Source organism: Marmota marmota, unplaced genomic scaffold (assembly GCF_001458135.2).
Source record: "Marmota marmota marmota unplaced genomic scaffold, marMar, whole genome shotgun sequence".
Taxonomy (NCBI): domain Eukaryota; kingdom Metazoa; phylum Chordata; class Mammalia; order Rodentia; family Sciuridae; genus Marmota; species Marmota marmota.
Window position 1 is genome coordinate 1,294,729 of NW_025999927.1, and position 16,430 is coordinate 1,311,158.

Below are 16,430 nucleotides of genomic sequence, written 5' to 3' on the forward strand. Positions count from 1 at the left end.
TTTTTTGGCAATTAAAAAAAGTCATAATTGTTACTAGCATTGAAAATGTTTCTTTAATGTGCCACAAGCTTTGAGAAGCTGTTGACACCATTAAAATGTGTGTGGCATATAAGTTCTGTCTTCCGCAAGACAATATCCACTGGCACATGAGCACTAAGCACATGTTAAAACCATCTTTTATTATTTAGTAGTCAATATAAATATAAAAACTATTTTATTATATAATTTCTTACAAAGTAGATTTTATATACAAAGTAGACTGAAAAATTAAAACTGCTTTTCCACAAAACTGAAGACTTGCCACATTCTGAATTCTTTCATAATGTAAAGTAGTTACAAATGTTAAAAGGCGTGCACCACCAGTACCCCACAAAAAGTCAAAAGGCAATTTATGTCAATCACTAGCATTTACAAGACACTGTGATCATGGAAAACTGCATCACAAGCAAGTGCTCCAAGCACCAGGGCAGGAAGTGGAGGTGACAGAGTGGCTGGAAAGTAGAGAGGCACCACTGTTGCTGTGCTCACCAACAGCTGGCAATGCAGCCTCACCTGTTCTCTCTCTGTGGAACGTGAGGAGTCTGGGTCTGGTAGGGCCCAGTGCCAGCAGGGCCACCTGTTCCCACTCCTCTTGTTAGCTGACGAAGTGCTTCATTTAGCCACTCTGGAAGAATTTATTTTCTTGATATCAAGGGGGCTCAGAATCAATGTCCCATTTCTGAATTTTCCAACCTGTCCAATTCGTCCACTTGATGAAGTACTAGGAACCGGCTTCTTTTTGAATTTTCTACATTCAAGGTGAGAAAAAGGTACCATATGCGGTCAGGTGCTGGTAGCACTGAGGTTATAGTCTCCCTGCAGAGCTCACCCTGATGCTGTCCCGCAGGCCTTCCTCCTCAGGGCCTTGGAGTGGACTGACCTTTCTAGGTTGGCTCTCCCTTTGCTCAGTTCTGCACATGGATGTCACTGCTCTCAAGTGACCTCCCAGCTTCCCTGTGATTTTCTCTCATCAAGCTATTTCAGCCTCTTCAAAGGACTGCCCAGTACCTGACATCGCCTTGCCTACCAGTGTGTATGTTTGGGGCACTTCCCTCCCACAGTGCAAGTCCTGGAGGACAGGGACCCCATCAGTGTGGTCATGACTGGGGACCAACACCTGTGCCTGGCCCTCTACACATCCTGGCACACAATGGGCACTCCAAGGATTGCTGTGGCAGAACAAAGGACCATTTTACAGCATGTGCAAGCACACTAGGCGTCCAGGAAAAAAGGTCAAGACAAAAAAGTCACGTGGGAAACAGGAACTGAAGAGAGAGCAGGCAGTGCTTGAATGAAGCCAAGAGTCAAGTAGAGGCAAGGCCGGCTCCATGCAGCCCCACACAGCCCCGCCAGGCCAGGCCACCTGACCACTGTTGGCTCCCTTCTAGCCCAGCTTCCTGAGGGGCCTGGTCTCTGACAATGGAAGGCCACAGAGGGCTCCAGCTTCACTGCCAAGGCAGCTCCTCGGTCAGGACAACTCACTGAAACCTGCCTTTCCCCTGTGGACCTGGGAGGACACTCACATACTGCAGGCACTGCTGCCACACTGACCAAGGCTCACCCAATCTGCACAGCCCTGGCTCCTGCCAGCACACTCACCTGTCTTCCTGCCCCTTCCTCTTCTTTTTCTTGAAAATATCTGTATCCTGTACCTGATTTCAGAATTTAAGGTAATATATGGGTCAGTAATGGAGAATGCAGATTCAAAAACGGGCAAGAGGTTTGTGACCAAGGTACCAGTTATTTTTAGTCATTTTTTTCAAGTGGGCCTACTAACCATGACTGTTTCAAAGTCTCAATTTGAAGCCCTTTCAAGAATGTAAAAGGCTATTCCAGGTAAAGACCAACACCAAAAGTAAAGTCTTCTATTCTAGGTGAAAAGACCCAAGTGTCACACTTATTCTTGGGGCTTTGCAAAGGGCCTCATGTGCTTTACAACATAAAACACGTAAGATGTGTAAGGGCAGCCAAGAGAGGGGAAGAGCTAGCATCACCTGGGCAGGAGGCGCCTGCTATTCAAAACCGCCCCTGCAGGTGAGCAGCAGATCCCTTGGCTGGCATCATGAAATGTGGCTGGCAGAGTGGAGGGAACCAACATTCAGCAGTGGTGTCCCTGAGTGCTTCCAGGCACAGCCCCAGCCCCAGCAATCCCTGTGGGAGATAACCCCCGCCTTTCTGCTCCCCACATCACACCTACCATTCTCTTCTCTTCTTCCTTTGCTGCCTTTTTTTCTTTGATTTGCTCCTGTAAATCCTTGTAATTCACATAACTCTTTTTGGGAGGCTGAAATCAAAGAATAAGGACATGTATCGTCAGCTTTTATTTTGTGAAATGTCCCAGTGTTCCTTGCATTGCCCTGGGACGCTCTTTCTGCACCTTGTGGCTAATGGAAGATGGCCCCTCACCTTAGCACCCAGCATGATGGCACGCTCCTGTTCCAGGACTCTTCCCTTTCCCTTCCCATAGCCCATGATCCCAAACCGGTGCACTTCCAAACGAGCCTGTGGAGAAAACAGAATTCAACCCAGATGCATGTGTGGAGCCCCCAGGGGCAACATGGCTCTGACCCAGCACATGGCTTCAACTGCAGAGGGTACTGTGGTCCTGTAGGTGCAGCAAAGGAGCTCCTGGAGGCTCTCCTTGCAGGTCACTGTCATGTCACATCTGACACTGAAGGAAAAAATTATCTCCACATGCATCAGTGACAACTAGGACCGGGGAAGAGCTCTGCGACACCCAGGCTGCTTGCAGACGAGCTGAGAAACACCACTTACTCAGGACCACCAATCACAGCAGCTGCCACACCCACTCGGGGTGCTGCCTGGCTTCTTCCTGTCCTTTTAGTAGGCATTTTTAAAATCTGTTCAGATCCCAATAAGCACAAGTCCCTGGTTTTTAGCTTATCACAGTCACTGTCACTATCTTGTGTCTCTCGAGCACACAGCATGCAATCAAGTGAACCAGTGGGATCTGCATAACCACTTCCCTAACCACTAGACATGCAAAACAATCACTTTGTGGCACTATAAATAAAGGTGTTAATGACTACAAATTTTACGAACATTTGATAAATTTTATACAAATACAATGAATTTATAAATAAATAAAATCAATTACAAATAATTAAATAATCTTAAAGAACATACCTTTTCCAAGTTAAATTCTTGAATATCCACATCTTTTTCAAGGACATGAATTTTACTCTGCGAAGAAAAGAATTCTTATTAAAATCATCTGTTACTGCATCAGTACCGTATCATCACAGTACAGATCACCATCAGAGTTTTCAAAAGCCTTGAACAAGCTACCTCACACCCATTAGACTGGCTACTATCATAAAAAAAAAAAAAATAACAAATGATGGAAGAATGTGGAGAATTTGAACCCTGTGTTCCACTGGTAGGAATGTGAAATGGTGTGGCTGCTATGGAGAATTGTGGAAGTTCCTCAAAACACTAAAAATCAGAACAACTGATGACCGGGCAATTCTGCCCCCTCAGTGTTTTCTGACCATCTATCTAGTAGGTTCTACTTGTTACGCTCGGGACCCTATTTACTTCTTCAGAGCATTTGCAATTCTTTCCAGTTATATTAATTAATTTGCTTGCCTCCCTAGCAGACAGGGCAGTTTATTCCATGAGGGCAAAGAACGACACCTGTTCACTGCTGCCTAGGGACTGCAAACAGCAGGCACTCAATTATGTGTGGAATAAATGAGTGAATAAGTGATCTTTTTTTTTTTTTCTTTTTTTACTTACTATTTCCTGTGCATTAGAAGTAGCACAGGAGCAGGCAGTTCACCTGTGGGTATTTGGGACAGGTAAAACGCAACATAAACAGTGGCCAGTTCCCAGATAAGCTGAGGACAACCAGTTATAAAGCACAAGGCAGTTTCCTCACAGAATGTATGGCTCAAGTCTCAGTCCTGGGAAAAGACCACTTCCTGGGTTCAGTAGGCCAGCCAAGTGGCCTGCTGTGTAGCTCACCCCACCTCCTCTTTTCTCAAAGTCTTGCTAAAGACAAATAGCCGGTGCCCTGGCTGTTCACCAGAGGTGACTATTATATTGCTACGTATTTCTGCCAATCTCATGTCTGTTGGAACTCATGCTATAATGGCTCAAGTGCTTTCAGAGAACAAGGACAACTATATGAGATCACTTATTCATTCATTCATTCCACCACGGGGAGCTGCTATTTACCCCTCCCTAGGGCAATCACACTTTCCCATATTTCACAGGCTCGAAGCACAACTTCTGCACCTCATGAGCCCCAACCCAAGAGGACGCTACAGGGACCAAGTCACATTCATCTGCTGCAATGCTGAGATTCTATCTTCTCACGGGTGTAGGTGTACGTGTTTTCATTGTATCCACATTCAGTTTCCTTAACCAGACACAACTCACATTTTCAAAAGATATGAATTTTTATTAATATTTTTAGTTGTTAATGGACCTTTATTTATTTATTAATTTGTATGTGGTCCTGAGAATCGAACCCTGTGCCTCACACATGCTAGGCAAGCATTCTACCACTGAGCTACAACCTCAGCCCAAAAGATGCAAAATTTTTTAAAATCAAGAAAGGGTGGAACATCAAGGACAAATGGAAAATTTCACTAGGCTCAGTGAATTCAAACTGAACAGAGTCAAGGTTCCCAAGGTTCCCGGGAAAAATCCAACCATGACAGAAAGGACTCAGTCAGAACAGAAAGAAAAGGACCACACAATGGCCTGCCAGACATTCTATTACTAAGAGACAGGAAAACGCACAATCACTCAGTGCTAACTTTCCCACCCTTTTAAAATGAAGGAAACTTTCCAGTCCAGAAGAGGAACACACAAGAGTTTAGGAAGAATGTGAAGCCTGACACACGTGTGGAAGTGCAGATAGGGTGGGGGGATACCAAGGACACTTATCCTGGCTGAACTCTCCAGCTCTGAATTATATAGCAAAGCAGGGCTTTCCCAGTTCTCTCACATCAGAGCTGCCCACATAATACTAGTATCTGAAGGGAGCTCTGGGGTAATAGGAGACAGCTTGAGGGCTTTGACTGCAAAGGACCATTTCTTGGATCTCCCCTAACAGGTCCCAGTACCGCAGGATGTGGAGCATAAGAGTTGGGAAGCTGACCTAGAATTACAAAATAAAGGTAGAAATAATTGGAGTGTTCTAATAATCCCTGAGGGAGAAATGTTAGTAAACCAACAGTAAGTGCTTGCTTTTGTTGTTTTTAGAGTAATGACATGGCAAACTGTGGGGGCCGCCCCTGAGCTAAATGAAGCATCCTCTCACAGCCTTGAGCCCAGAGGGGTTGGTCTTGCAATGCACACTGTCTGGGCTGCACGAGGCAAGTGGCCTCCACCTTCACTTGGCCAAGAAGACTGCTTTCCCCTGGCTCTGGACCCAGGCATTACCCACTGGGGCTTAACCAGCCCACTCCTACCTTATTTGGTAAAGAACATATGATCAAAAATCCTTTGTTAATTTCCCTATAAATAAAGGGAATTCTGGATGCACGCACGCTCTCTCGCTCTAGAGTCTTCCAGTGTGAAAGCAGAATCCTTAAGGTTGCAGAGCAGTCTCACCCCTGCTTTGTGAAAAAAATTACTTCTGTGTCCATTTGGTCTTTTTGTCGGCAGCCCACAGACACATAGGGATGCCGATCCCACAGCCCAAGTGGGATGTGGGCATGTGGTAGCAAACACTGGCACTAATGTGTTAGTTCTAAGGATGTACTATATCCAAACAGAACAACTGCAAGCCAAACTGTCTTAGTGGTGGATGGAATTGTATGCCCTCCAAGATATGTCCATGAAACATCTTGAAAAAGGATCTTTAGAGCACAAAGATCTCAACAGAAAGTCATCTTGGATTTAGGATGACCCCTAAATCCAAGGGAAGATGTCCTTACGGAGGCAGAGTAAAAATAAGGTGGACCGCAGTTACGCAGCTGCTAGCCAAGAGATGCCCAGAGCTACCTCTGATCAAAGACACAGGGAAGATTCTCCCCTGAGCCCTCAGAAGGAGTACAGCCTTGCCAACATCTTGATTCTAGACTTTTCTGACGTCTAGGACTGCAAGACAATTTTTAAAGTCACTAATTTTGTGGCTGTTTATTGCAGCAGCCTTAGAAACAAATGCAATCCTCATTTCCTATTTTGATAGACCAAAGGTGATAGGACATATCTTTGTGGAGGAAAAAAACATTTGGAGGGTAACCATACCTCCTTCATGGACTGAATTTTGAGTCAGATTTTCAGGTTCAGTTGGAAAGACAGTAAATCATCTGCTCTTCCACCAGAATGCAAGTTCCTCAAGAGCAAGGATTACTGCACATTTTGCTGCTATATTCCAATGCCTAGAACAGTGGTGGGCAGTTAGCAGGAATATCAGAAAGAGGTAAACAACTGAGTTTTCCTGAGCACTAATAAGCAGAATGCTTATGAATGGAAAGGAGTTCACTGAACATGTCTGGGCTTATCAAGCCCCACAATTCTCAAGACAGTTTTGTTCTCTTGACTTGCTGCTGGCCAGCTCCTGAGCACTAAGTAACCAGAATTTCTGCTTATCAGAGTTTTCCTGCATATCTTAAACCCTGAGCCACTGCTGTACCAAGTTTGCCATCAACCATGAGATTTATAATGAAGAACTAATTAACTCTGAAGGGTGAGAGCTTGATAAGATCAGTCTACAAGTCTAGATGGCAGAAAAAAATTTTATGCTGAGTCCTGTGAATGAGCAAATCCTTAGGTGGGGGTGGTCCTGGGGGGGCACGCCATCTATAAAGACAGTAACTTAATGCCACCATACAAAGGGTCAATCAACTTCTTACCTTTGTGTGCTCATCTTGTTCTGGTTGCAGTTTTCTTTTTTTATTTCTGCTGTGAAATTTGACTACTTCTATGTGGGGAAAGGGTGGCAATGCAGCAGCAGAGACTTCTGGTCCTGAAGGAGGACCCTGGGAGGTGACATCAGGAGCACCATGCATCTCTTCTCTGAGTTCCTTGAAAAAGCTGGAAGCACTCTTCCTCTGCCCTCTTTCAAGTGAAGCAGGCAGGGAAAGTTGCCCCACTGACCCGGCTGCTGCAGCTCCCACGTCTCTCTTCTTGATTTCCCTCTTCTTTCTGATCCTCTTCTGTTCTGATTCATCTTTAGTCTCTCCTGTTTGTTCAAACACAAAAAGGAAGCAAATATTTTTGGTTTTAGCTGTCACCAACATCAAGCATATGAAAGCACTGCGTTTGGCACAACCATTAAGTACCAGCAGTGCACACTAAGAAATAAACTGTTTTCATCAAGGTACACTCCCACAACTTATAGAATCCATAATGCAGCCATCATGTCCTTGGTGACCATATTTATACAATGACTCTGGTCCTCACTCTAAGCACCAGAACCATGACAGTGCCCAGTACTGGACATCCCAACTGGCTCATACATGGTGCTACTGTGTCTGACACAGCAGCCAGTGCTGTTCTTTTTTTTTTTTTTTTAATTTTAGGGTTATAGGTACATGACATGTATTTTCTTTCTTTTTTAAAAAATACTTTCTAGGCTGCATGTAGTGGCATATGCCTGTAAATCCAACAACTCAGGAAGTTGAGACAAGAGGATTGCAAGTTCAAGGCTCTGTCTCAAAATAAAAAATAAAAAAGACTGGGAATGTAGCTCAGTGGTTAAGCACCCCTGGAATCAATCCCCAGCACCTGCCCCCAAATAAAATAAAAAGTAACACTTTCTAGGATTATAGGTACATGTAACGGTCTTCCTGTTTTCTTTCAGTTATAAATTAACAACTTAAGATGATTGGCTTAATTTAAACATCTTTATTTTCTACCAATGCCTAGATCTACTTTTTGATTCACCTATTCAAACTCTGGTCAGTCATCTGAAGGTTCTGACCAAAATTCTGGGCCTCATTCCTCACCGAAAGTATAAACACAAGAGCTCTCTGGACATCAGTTGATGATTTATGCTTGCTTCTATTTACTTAGTCATTTACTCCAACTGTGTTAATAGCCAGCTACACTCTGGCATTAAGGATATAAAGATGAGTACAGAAAATTCAAACCTTCACAGCTCCTGGCATAACAATTCAAGACTGTAGATACAAACTGTATCAGACTGTTTTTTTCCTCTAGATTTTAAACTTATCAAGTCAGAGACTAACTCTTCTCTGTCCTCCAATATTTCCAAGGGCACAGAGTTGCTTCCTTACAGGACAGGATCTGGAGTTAGGCTCTGGGCCCTGCAACCCAGGCTCTGCAAATAACCAGCTGGGTAACCTTCAGCAAGCTCGGTATCCTTCAGTGCGTTTCTACATTCCTAATAATGGGAATAAGGACGTATCCACAAGGTTAACAATCACAAGGTTGTAAAAATTATGGGGTGTATGTGAAAAGCAAGTCGCGCCTGATAAATTCTCCATACTTTTAGGCTGACTCTTATTGACAGGGTGAGCCGCAACTGCTCCAAAATAAAAACAAAATAGCCTTTGCCTTCATTACCATAACCTAGTTAAGATCAGGCTCTTGGTACCAAAAGGTGGCCAGCCATGTCAGTCCTGCTGAGCTTCCTCTTGAAGTGCCAGGCAGTTGCAAATCTTTAATAATAATAATAAGCCTTTTAATTTCATTTTGGCCCAGTAAAAGAAGACAGGGGAGCGAATGGTCGGCCACCTCGTGAACAGCTGAAGGTTACCCAGCTGGTTATTTGCAGAGCCTGGGTTGCACGGCCCAGAGCCTAACTCCCTGCAGAGGCTCGCGTCGTAGGCAGAGCCTCGCGTCGCAGGCAGAAGCTCGCGTCGCAGGCGGAGGCTCGCGGGTGGCTGGCGCTCCCCGGACTGCGGGCACCGAGCGCCGACGCGCCCCTACGCGAGCCGTTCTCACCCAGGTCGTAGAGGGTCTGCAGGAGGGAGTCCNACTGATCTTTCCACAACCTTTTCAAAGAATAACTCTGACGGGAATGTCTAGTCCAAATGGAAATCGGGTGGCAGTGAGCATACAGAGTAGAGCGCCCCGAGCTGTGGCAGGAGAGCACCCGGGAACTCTGCTGCCTGGCTGGTCTGGTCTTCGTCCTTGCGCTTGTTCCAAGCCACTTTGGAGGACAACCTTTGCCACCCAGCCTGTCCCCGACCGGCCACCTCAACTCCGGCCACCCCCTCTTCCTCTTCTGGGCTTTGGACTGGTGGGGTTTTTTTGCTTGCTTTGTTTTTTCCACCAGAATGTTGGTACTCAAAATTTTCATGAAGAAATTGCAAGGTAGGAGTCCTTTAGCCGTTGGGATTGCACAATGCTGGGGCAACTGATCTGGTTATTATCTGTTGCTTTTATTACCAAATTAATTTTTGTCTACTTTAGAAGGAAATGAAGTAATGCATTTTGAAGACATAAATCCATGTCTTGGCAGTTAGTGTAAGTTTCTGATTTAGGTACAGTATGGTGTTAATTTGTGCAGGAAGGCCAGCGCAAGGAAAACACAAAAGGGCAAAATAAACAAAATTCCCAGTTTCTAAGAGAACGTGACTATCTCCAGATTGGGACAGTCCTCTTTGTAGTGTGTTGAAGCTCCAGTGTGCTTTGTGAGGAGCTATTGGTTTATGATTGCTGCTAACTGCCTATTTCCCTCAAGCTTAATCACCCTTAGCCTCTCTCCTCGCTGACCTTGTCAGCCCACAGTTCTTCAGTGGAAGTATTTCACCTTTGTTTTCTGATTCTGATACTGCAGGACAAACATGTGGAGAATAGGGTTGTTGTGCAGATCCGATATACGGAAAGTTTTTTCCTTTTTTTGCCCTAAAGTGGTTCATGAATTGACTGGAATTTTCTTTGTGTGTTGAATAGAGTTGGTGTTTTACTTCTTCCTTCATCAGTGACATTTTAACCCTAAGACTTGTTGACTTTTTCACAGGAAAGACCAAGGCAATGCATGTGAACAGTGTACTTCTGATGCTGGACAGCAGCCCTCTTATTAGTAGTTCTGGCTACTCTTTGTGATTGCATAGTCTTACTTCAGTGAACTTCTTCTTACTCCTTCAGGTTGTCCTCATTTCCACTGCTATTGTGCAATACTTTCTGTCTTATCTGAGATTAGTTCTTTAGAGGTATTTAAGATACTTCTGATTAAAGCAAACATTAGAAGTATCTACAATATCATAGTCATTATTCTCAATGTCTAAGATGTAGGTGTTACAGATCCAGCCCTTGCCTTTAAGGACATGAGAAGTCATAAGTGAATAAATAATTAAAATTAAGTAGTCTAAGGGCACAGCATATTGTGTTAGTAAAATGGAGGTACATCTGGTTGTTGGGGACTCTGCAAGGCTTCCTAGAGAAGGTGACACCTTAGCTGAGGTTTGAAGTGTGAATGGTAGATGAAGGAGAGGAAGACAGTCTTAGGCATTATGTAAGAAAACCACGCCTTACATGTGTTGGGGAGCCAGTCAGGCAAGGATATGGCAAAGGGGACATGAGAATCAGAAGAAGCAGGCAGAGGACATTTCCTAACAAATATGGATATCATGTCTACATCCTTAAGGATAACAATCTTGGCTTTACGGTAGGCCATTTATACTCAGCTACTGGTTTCTGGCACGACATCTGTGGGCAACCTCCTTTACTTAAGCAGAGTGTAGGACGGGAATCAGGGTGGGGAGGGAATCTGATGCATAAGCATAGAGATGATTGGACACTATTGGAAGAATCCAGAGGAGTGAGGAAGCCTGGAGTAGGCCAGTGCAGTGAGGTTGGTGGAAGGCTGTGAATGTCTGTAGGACTTAGGACAGCAAGTTGTTGGCCCTTGGAGCCAGTTGACTAAGGTGTTGGGTTTCTGTGACTTGGCAACTGGGCAGCTGATATATGCCTTTTGATAGGACTTACCAGAGAGAAACAGGTTTTGACAGGTAATATATCAATTTCAGTTTGGGATGTGTTCAATTTTAGGTAAGAGATTTAGCTTGTTGATTATCATGTTATGGACCAGAAACAACATAATCATTTGAGAAAACATCCAAGTAGAGTGGCATATGGTACCAGAGCAAAAGAGGAAGGTCTGTACTAACATGTTGCTCCGGCAATATCCAAAGCTAGTGACTATATCCAAAGCCAGAGGAGTACTTGTGGTCTTTCAGTGAGATTCTGGGATGAAAAATGGAAAAGTCCTGGGACTCTTGACGTTATTCCCTTGCTGTGTCCCATAAGACTCTGTGTGGTCTGGTAACTGCCACTGCTCAGTGCCTGGTGGCTGCTGCTGGGGCACTTGGTGACCTTTTTCTGAGTAAATGGGTCCTCTAGAGCAGTCAGAAGGGAGGTTCAGAAGTCAGGAGAGGCTTGTCCAGCCATCAGCGGGGGAGCCTGCCTGCAGACTGAGACAAGGAGAGTGTCCACTTCACCTCTTACTTAACTCTCCTTTGTTTTATGTTCCTGGGTGAGTAGCCATGCAAATATGTCTACTCAATGATAATCAATACTCCTAGCAGGCCTAAGGGAGGGCCAGTTGATAAGCAGTTGACCCTACCTGCACATGGGAGCCACTTAATGTACTTTTAGAAATCCTGATGCCCCAGGCACTGCTCACAGAACTAGTTAACCAAGCACCTCTAGTGGTGGGGCCTAGGCATTAATATTTTTAAAGTTTCCCCATTATTTTAATGTGCAGCTTGGGTTAAAAACCACTTGATTGAACATTGGGTTAGAGCCAGATTGGGGAGTTTTGAGCTTTATCCTATGAATGTTAGGGAGCTGTCAATAGGATTCAAGAAGTAACTGCCTTATTTCATTCTATGATAACTGAGTTCCTACTGATAATAGTAGGTTCAGAAACGTAGAAGATACTTTACCTACCTCAACAAGAAGTTCACAGTCTTGTACAGGAGGCACCAAATACAGGTTTAATAAAATGTTGGAAGTACCATTTTGAAAATCCATGCCTCTCTCAATCGCTGTTACCACCATGCACTGATTACTTATAAGAGAGATTGTTTTGATCACCACTCTGTCCCCAACACAAACCACAAAGCCAAGCTTTCAGTTGTGCTCAAATATGTAAAGATGAATGCTCTTTTGCCGAGGTGTTAACTTGAACAGAGGTCTGGAGAGAACTGAAATAGCATGCTTTGTTTAGGGAATTGCATGTCTACAGCAAGACTATCAAAGAGAGGAAGTGGTAGGGGTCATGAAAAGCTGGAGTTATAAGGCAAGAGGTGTGGACTTGGCCCTGCAAGTAACAGAAATGTGCAAAAGTTGCTGCTGATCCTCTTTTGCAGGCTTTTTTTTTTTTTTTTTTTTTAAGGTTTGTAGTTGGACATCAATAACTTTATTTGTATTTATTTATTTTTATGTGGTACTTAGGATCGAACCCAGGGCCTTCGCACATGCTAGGCAAGCGCTCTACCATTGAGCCACAACCCCAGCCCCTCTTTTTTTTTTTTTTTTTAAATATTTTAGTTGTAGTTGGACACAATACCTTTATACCTTTTATTTATTCATTTAGTTTTTATGTGGTGCTGAGGTTTGAACCTAAGGCTCCACATGTGCTGGTTGAGCGCTCTACCGCTGAGCCACAACTCCAGCCCTTTTGCAGGCTTTCTTAAAGTGCCTGTTTTNTCCCCTGTGTGCCTTGAGAGACGCCGACCACTCCGTCTCTTTGGCCTTATCCTTCTGCTTTGGCTCAGAAGGTCATATGAATGAAGATAAGACCTGCCTATTCAAATTGTAGATAGAACAATCCTATGAATGCTCTTTTGCCGAGGTGTTAACTTGAACAGAGGTCTGGAGAGAACTGAAATAGCATGCTTTGTTTAGGGAATTGCATGTCTACAGCAAGACTATCAAAGAGAGGAAGTGGTAGGGGTCATGAAAAGCTTGGAGTTATAAGGCAAGAGGTGTGGACTTTGGCCCTGCAAGTAACAGAAATGTTGCAAAAGTTGCTGCTGTATCCTCTTTTGCAGGCCTTTTTTTTTTTTTAGTTGTAGTTGGACACAATAACTTTATTGTATTTATTTATTTTTATGTGGTACTTAGGATCGAACCCAGGGCCTCGCACATGCTAGGCAAGCGCTCTACCATTGAGCCACAACCCCAGCCCCTCTTTTTTTTTTTTTTTTTTTTTAATATTTATTATTTAGTTGTAGTTGGACACAATACCTTTATTTTATTCATTTAGTTTTTATGTGGTGCTGAGGTTTGAACCTAAGGCTCCACATGTGCTGGTTGAGCGCTCTACCGCTGAGCCACAACTCCAGCCCTTTTGCAGGCTTTCTTAAAGTGCCTGTTTTTGCTGCTCTTGGTGTCCTGAATGCTCTGCCCTCCATGTGTTCCCAGTTGATCCTGATCCTTTTCTCTTTCTATTCCCAGGACCACTAAATGGAAAGTTTCAAGATCCCTTTTGACCCTCAAATTACATGATGATAGTTTGTTGCAGTCTAACTGAGGTGATAGAGCTGTTCCTTATTAATGGCTTATAAGCAAGAGTGTGTGATATGTTGCAGTGACTTCAATTTTACACCAGAATTCCAGCACCGTGCCCAGATGCTGGAAAGATAAAGAAATAGGCCGTCTTATCTCAGATAATTATGCTCTAGTATCGAGACAAGACATGCTGACAATCACAGTGTGTGGGATACATACTGTAATAGACATGGATTGTAGGTGAAGAAGTCCACATGAGGAGGTGTCAGTAATTCCAGGTGGAACTCAGGAGGAGCCTTCATAGAAGAAGGGGTGCCTATGCAGGGATGACAGAAACAGATGGGCAGATGTATGAGGCCAGGTGCAAGCAAGGAAGCATGGTGGGCAGTGCAGTTCCCTCTCCCAGGAGTGGTTGATGGGTACCGTGGCATGATAGGGTTGGGTCTGATTAGAACTCTCTTGAGAAGAGCACAGAGGCAGTGGATGCAGAGGACGGGTGAGCTCAGCAGAGGGGCTGTTGAAGGAAAGGGCTGAAGCTGCACTGAGAGACGACCAGGGCAGTGGTGGGTTGCTGAGTGGACAGGGTGCATGCTCAAAGCTAGGTTAGGACCGGACAGAAAGGGCGAGGGGGGGGGGCACTAGAGTGATACAGAAGGCTGCAGATGACAGGGACCTGGAGACTGAGATCTTAGGAACAGGATGGAGTTAAGGATCTTGCAGAGCAATGAGTTCCTTTGGGAAAGGCCAGATGTGAAGTGTGGCAACCAAGTGTGTGCACTGAGAGGCAGGAGAAGCTGGGCCAGAAGGCCGGGAAGTATGTGCCCATGCCCAGCACTGTGAGGAGGATGGATAGAGGGGATTGGAGGAGGAGACTGACTGAGGGAGGTGGGGGGAAAGAACACAGATTTGTAGTTTTGAGGGGAAAACTTCCCATAGGTTGAGAGTCACTGGATTAGAGAAGCAAGGTAGATTTTTCTACTGTGACAGAGAGCCATGAATTAAAAACCAAAGCAGGGAAATTGCTAGACACTTTGAAGTGGGCAGGGAGAGGGAGCACTAGATAATGGTGTTACACAGTAGAGGAGGCTGGCAGAATGAAAGCTGGAAGAGGCCAGGATGGAAGTTCACTGAAAGAAGGATGTTGGGGTGGGGGGCTAAGAATGTGTGTTTTTGTATATAGCAAGGAGTGAAAAATTATATAAATTTTTAACATTAAAAATAATGATATTGCTGGGCATGGTGGCATACACCTATAATCCTAGCTACTTGGGAGACTGAGGTAGGAGGATCACAAGTTTGAGGCCAGCCTTGGCAACTTAGTAAAGCCCTGTCTATAAACAAACAAACAAATAAATAAATAGGCTGGGGATGTAGCTCAGCGGTAAAAGCACCACTGGGTTTAATCCTTAAAATAACAAGAACAATAACATAATAAAAAATAATCAAAGATGGGCTGTGGGTATAGCTTTGTGGTAAAGTGTTTGGCTAGCATGCACAGGCACCTGGGTTGGGTTCCCAGACAAAAAAAGAAAGGAAGGAATTTAAATGGCATGGAGCAATATTTAATAACATTAAATGAAAAGAAACATGTTGCAAGTCCCAATGTGTATCTGGCAAGGAAAGAATGTGTCCATCTGTGCATTTAGAGAAAAAGAATTCATGAAAGTGTCTCTGGATCATAGGACTCTAGGTGATTTTAATTCTTTCTCTATGCTTGTATGTTCTAAATTTTTATAATGAACATATGTTGCTTTGGTAATTTGAAAAACTTTTAAGTACTTAGGGAACAAGATAATTGTGCGGCCACTGAAGTGCTTTAAAACAGTACTCTGAGTTGAAAACAGAGGTAAATTGTATGGTTCCTGTTTTGAATAGAAACAATAAGGAAACTATTACATGTTGTGAGCAGGTTGTTCCTGGGTCATAAGATTGGGAGCAATTTATATTTTTATATGGGTTACTGTGTTTCCAGATTTTCATGATCAGGCCCTGGAGGTAGTGAGGAGTTGGCCTGAGGAAAGTCCACCTAAGTCCACCTCTGCATGCCTGAGTCCCCATGTAAGCTGGGACTGAGAACACCAGCCCCTCCTGGGTTTGTTGGGAGGCTTGCTCCTCTGTTCAGAGCTGTTAGAAGGGTCCTCACACGCAGTGAGCAACTTAGACATGCTAGCTGAGAATATCAACACCACTCTTACTTTCACAATCGGAGGATGTCTTTTTAAACTAGCAGTCTAAGAGTCATTGGTAGGCTTCTAAGAGCTGCGCTGGGGGCTGGCTGGGTGGAGAGAAGCCAAGCTATGGCAGTTGAGCAGACATGGCCACAGTGGCACAGACCCTTTGTCAGAGCTCATGTGGGTGCTTTCTTCTTGAGAGATCTTCCATTTTCTTTGCACTTGTATGGGCTTATTTGACATAAGCCCAAATATGTCAAATGCAGGCTCTTAATATATTTTGGTTTAATTTTTAAAGCTAAGTAGAGGCAGATGAAAGTCTGTCAGTGTGATATAATTGCAAAACTGATGAGATAATTCTGGAGCTTAATCTTGTCTCTGCTGTTTTTGTTAAGTTTCCCAAAGGGGTACTGGCTCTACCAAAAATATGATAAAAATTAAATATTGATGTATTGATTCTAATAATTGTTACATTTCTTTTTTTTTTTTTGAGTCAACATTGGTTTTATTTTATTTCTTTTTGATTCTCTACTCATGCTTTCTGAATTTGATCATTTTGCTGTTTATTTTCTATCCACCTTTTATTTTTTTTATTTTTTTAAATTTTTTATTGTTGATTGTTCAAAACATTACAGATTTCTTGACATATCATATTCCACACTTTGATTCAAGTGGGTTATGAACTCCCACCTTCACCCCATACACAGATTGCAGAATCACATCAGTTACACATCCATTGATTTACATATTGCCATACTAGTGTCTGTTGTGCTCCGCTGCCTTTCCCATCCTCCACCCTCCCCCCTCCCCACC

At 43.8% G+C, this 16,430-nt stretch overlaps 2 protein-coding genes across 5 annotated transcripts in view; one reads left to right on the forward strand and one right to left on the reverse strand.

Annotated features, from left to right (window-relative positions):
* Positions 1 to 515: 515 nt before the first annotated feature.
* Positions 516 to 8,957, reverse strand: CUNH1orf131 (chromosome unknown C1orf131 homolog). The gene is made up of 7 exons (XM_015504361.2): positions 8,929 to 8,957; positions 6,873 to 7,201; positions 3,187 to 3,243; positions 2,446 to 2,541; positions 2,237 to 2,323; positions 1,639 to 1,691; positions 516 to 787 (listed from the first exon to the last, which is right to left on the reverse strand). The coding sequence occupies exons 2-7, from the start codon at positions 7,026 to 7,028 to the stop codon at positions 652 to 654; spliced, it is 585 nt and encodes a 194-aa protein (XP_015359847.2). The 5' UTR covers positions 7,029 to 7,201; positions 8,929 to 8,957; the 3' UTR covers positions 516 to 651.
* A 127-nt stretch (positions 8,958 to 9,084) lies between these two features.
* Gnpat (glyceronephosphate O-acyltransferase) overlaps positions 9,085 to 16,430 on the forward strand; it is a 31,713-nt gene continuing 24,367 nt past the window's right edge. Inside the window, exon 1 of one of the 4 annotated variants that reach the window (XM_015504324.2) lies at positions 9,085 to 9,300. Coding sequence is in view for 2 of the 4 variants with exons in the window: in XM_048800364.1 (XP_048656321.1) it covers positions 10,406 to 10,597 (192 nt within the window). In the remaining 2 variants the exon portion in view is untranslated. Of the gene's footprint in view, positions 9,301 to 10,179; positions 10,598 to 13,427; positions 13,470 to 15,557; positions 15,563 to 16,430 lie in introns of those variants that run through there. The other 3 variants (XM_048800364.1, XM_048800365.1, XM_048800366.1) reach the window with 3 other exon arrangements.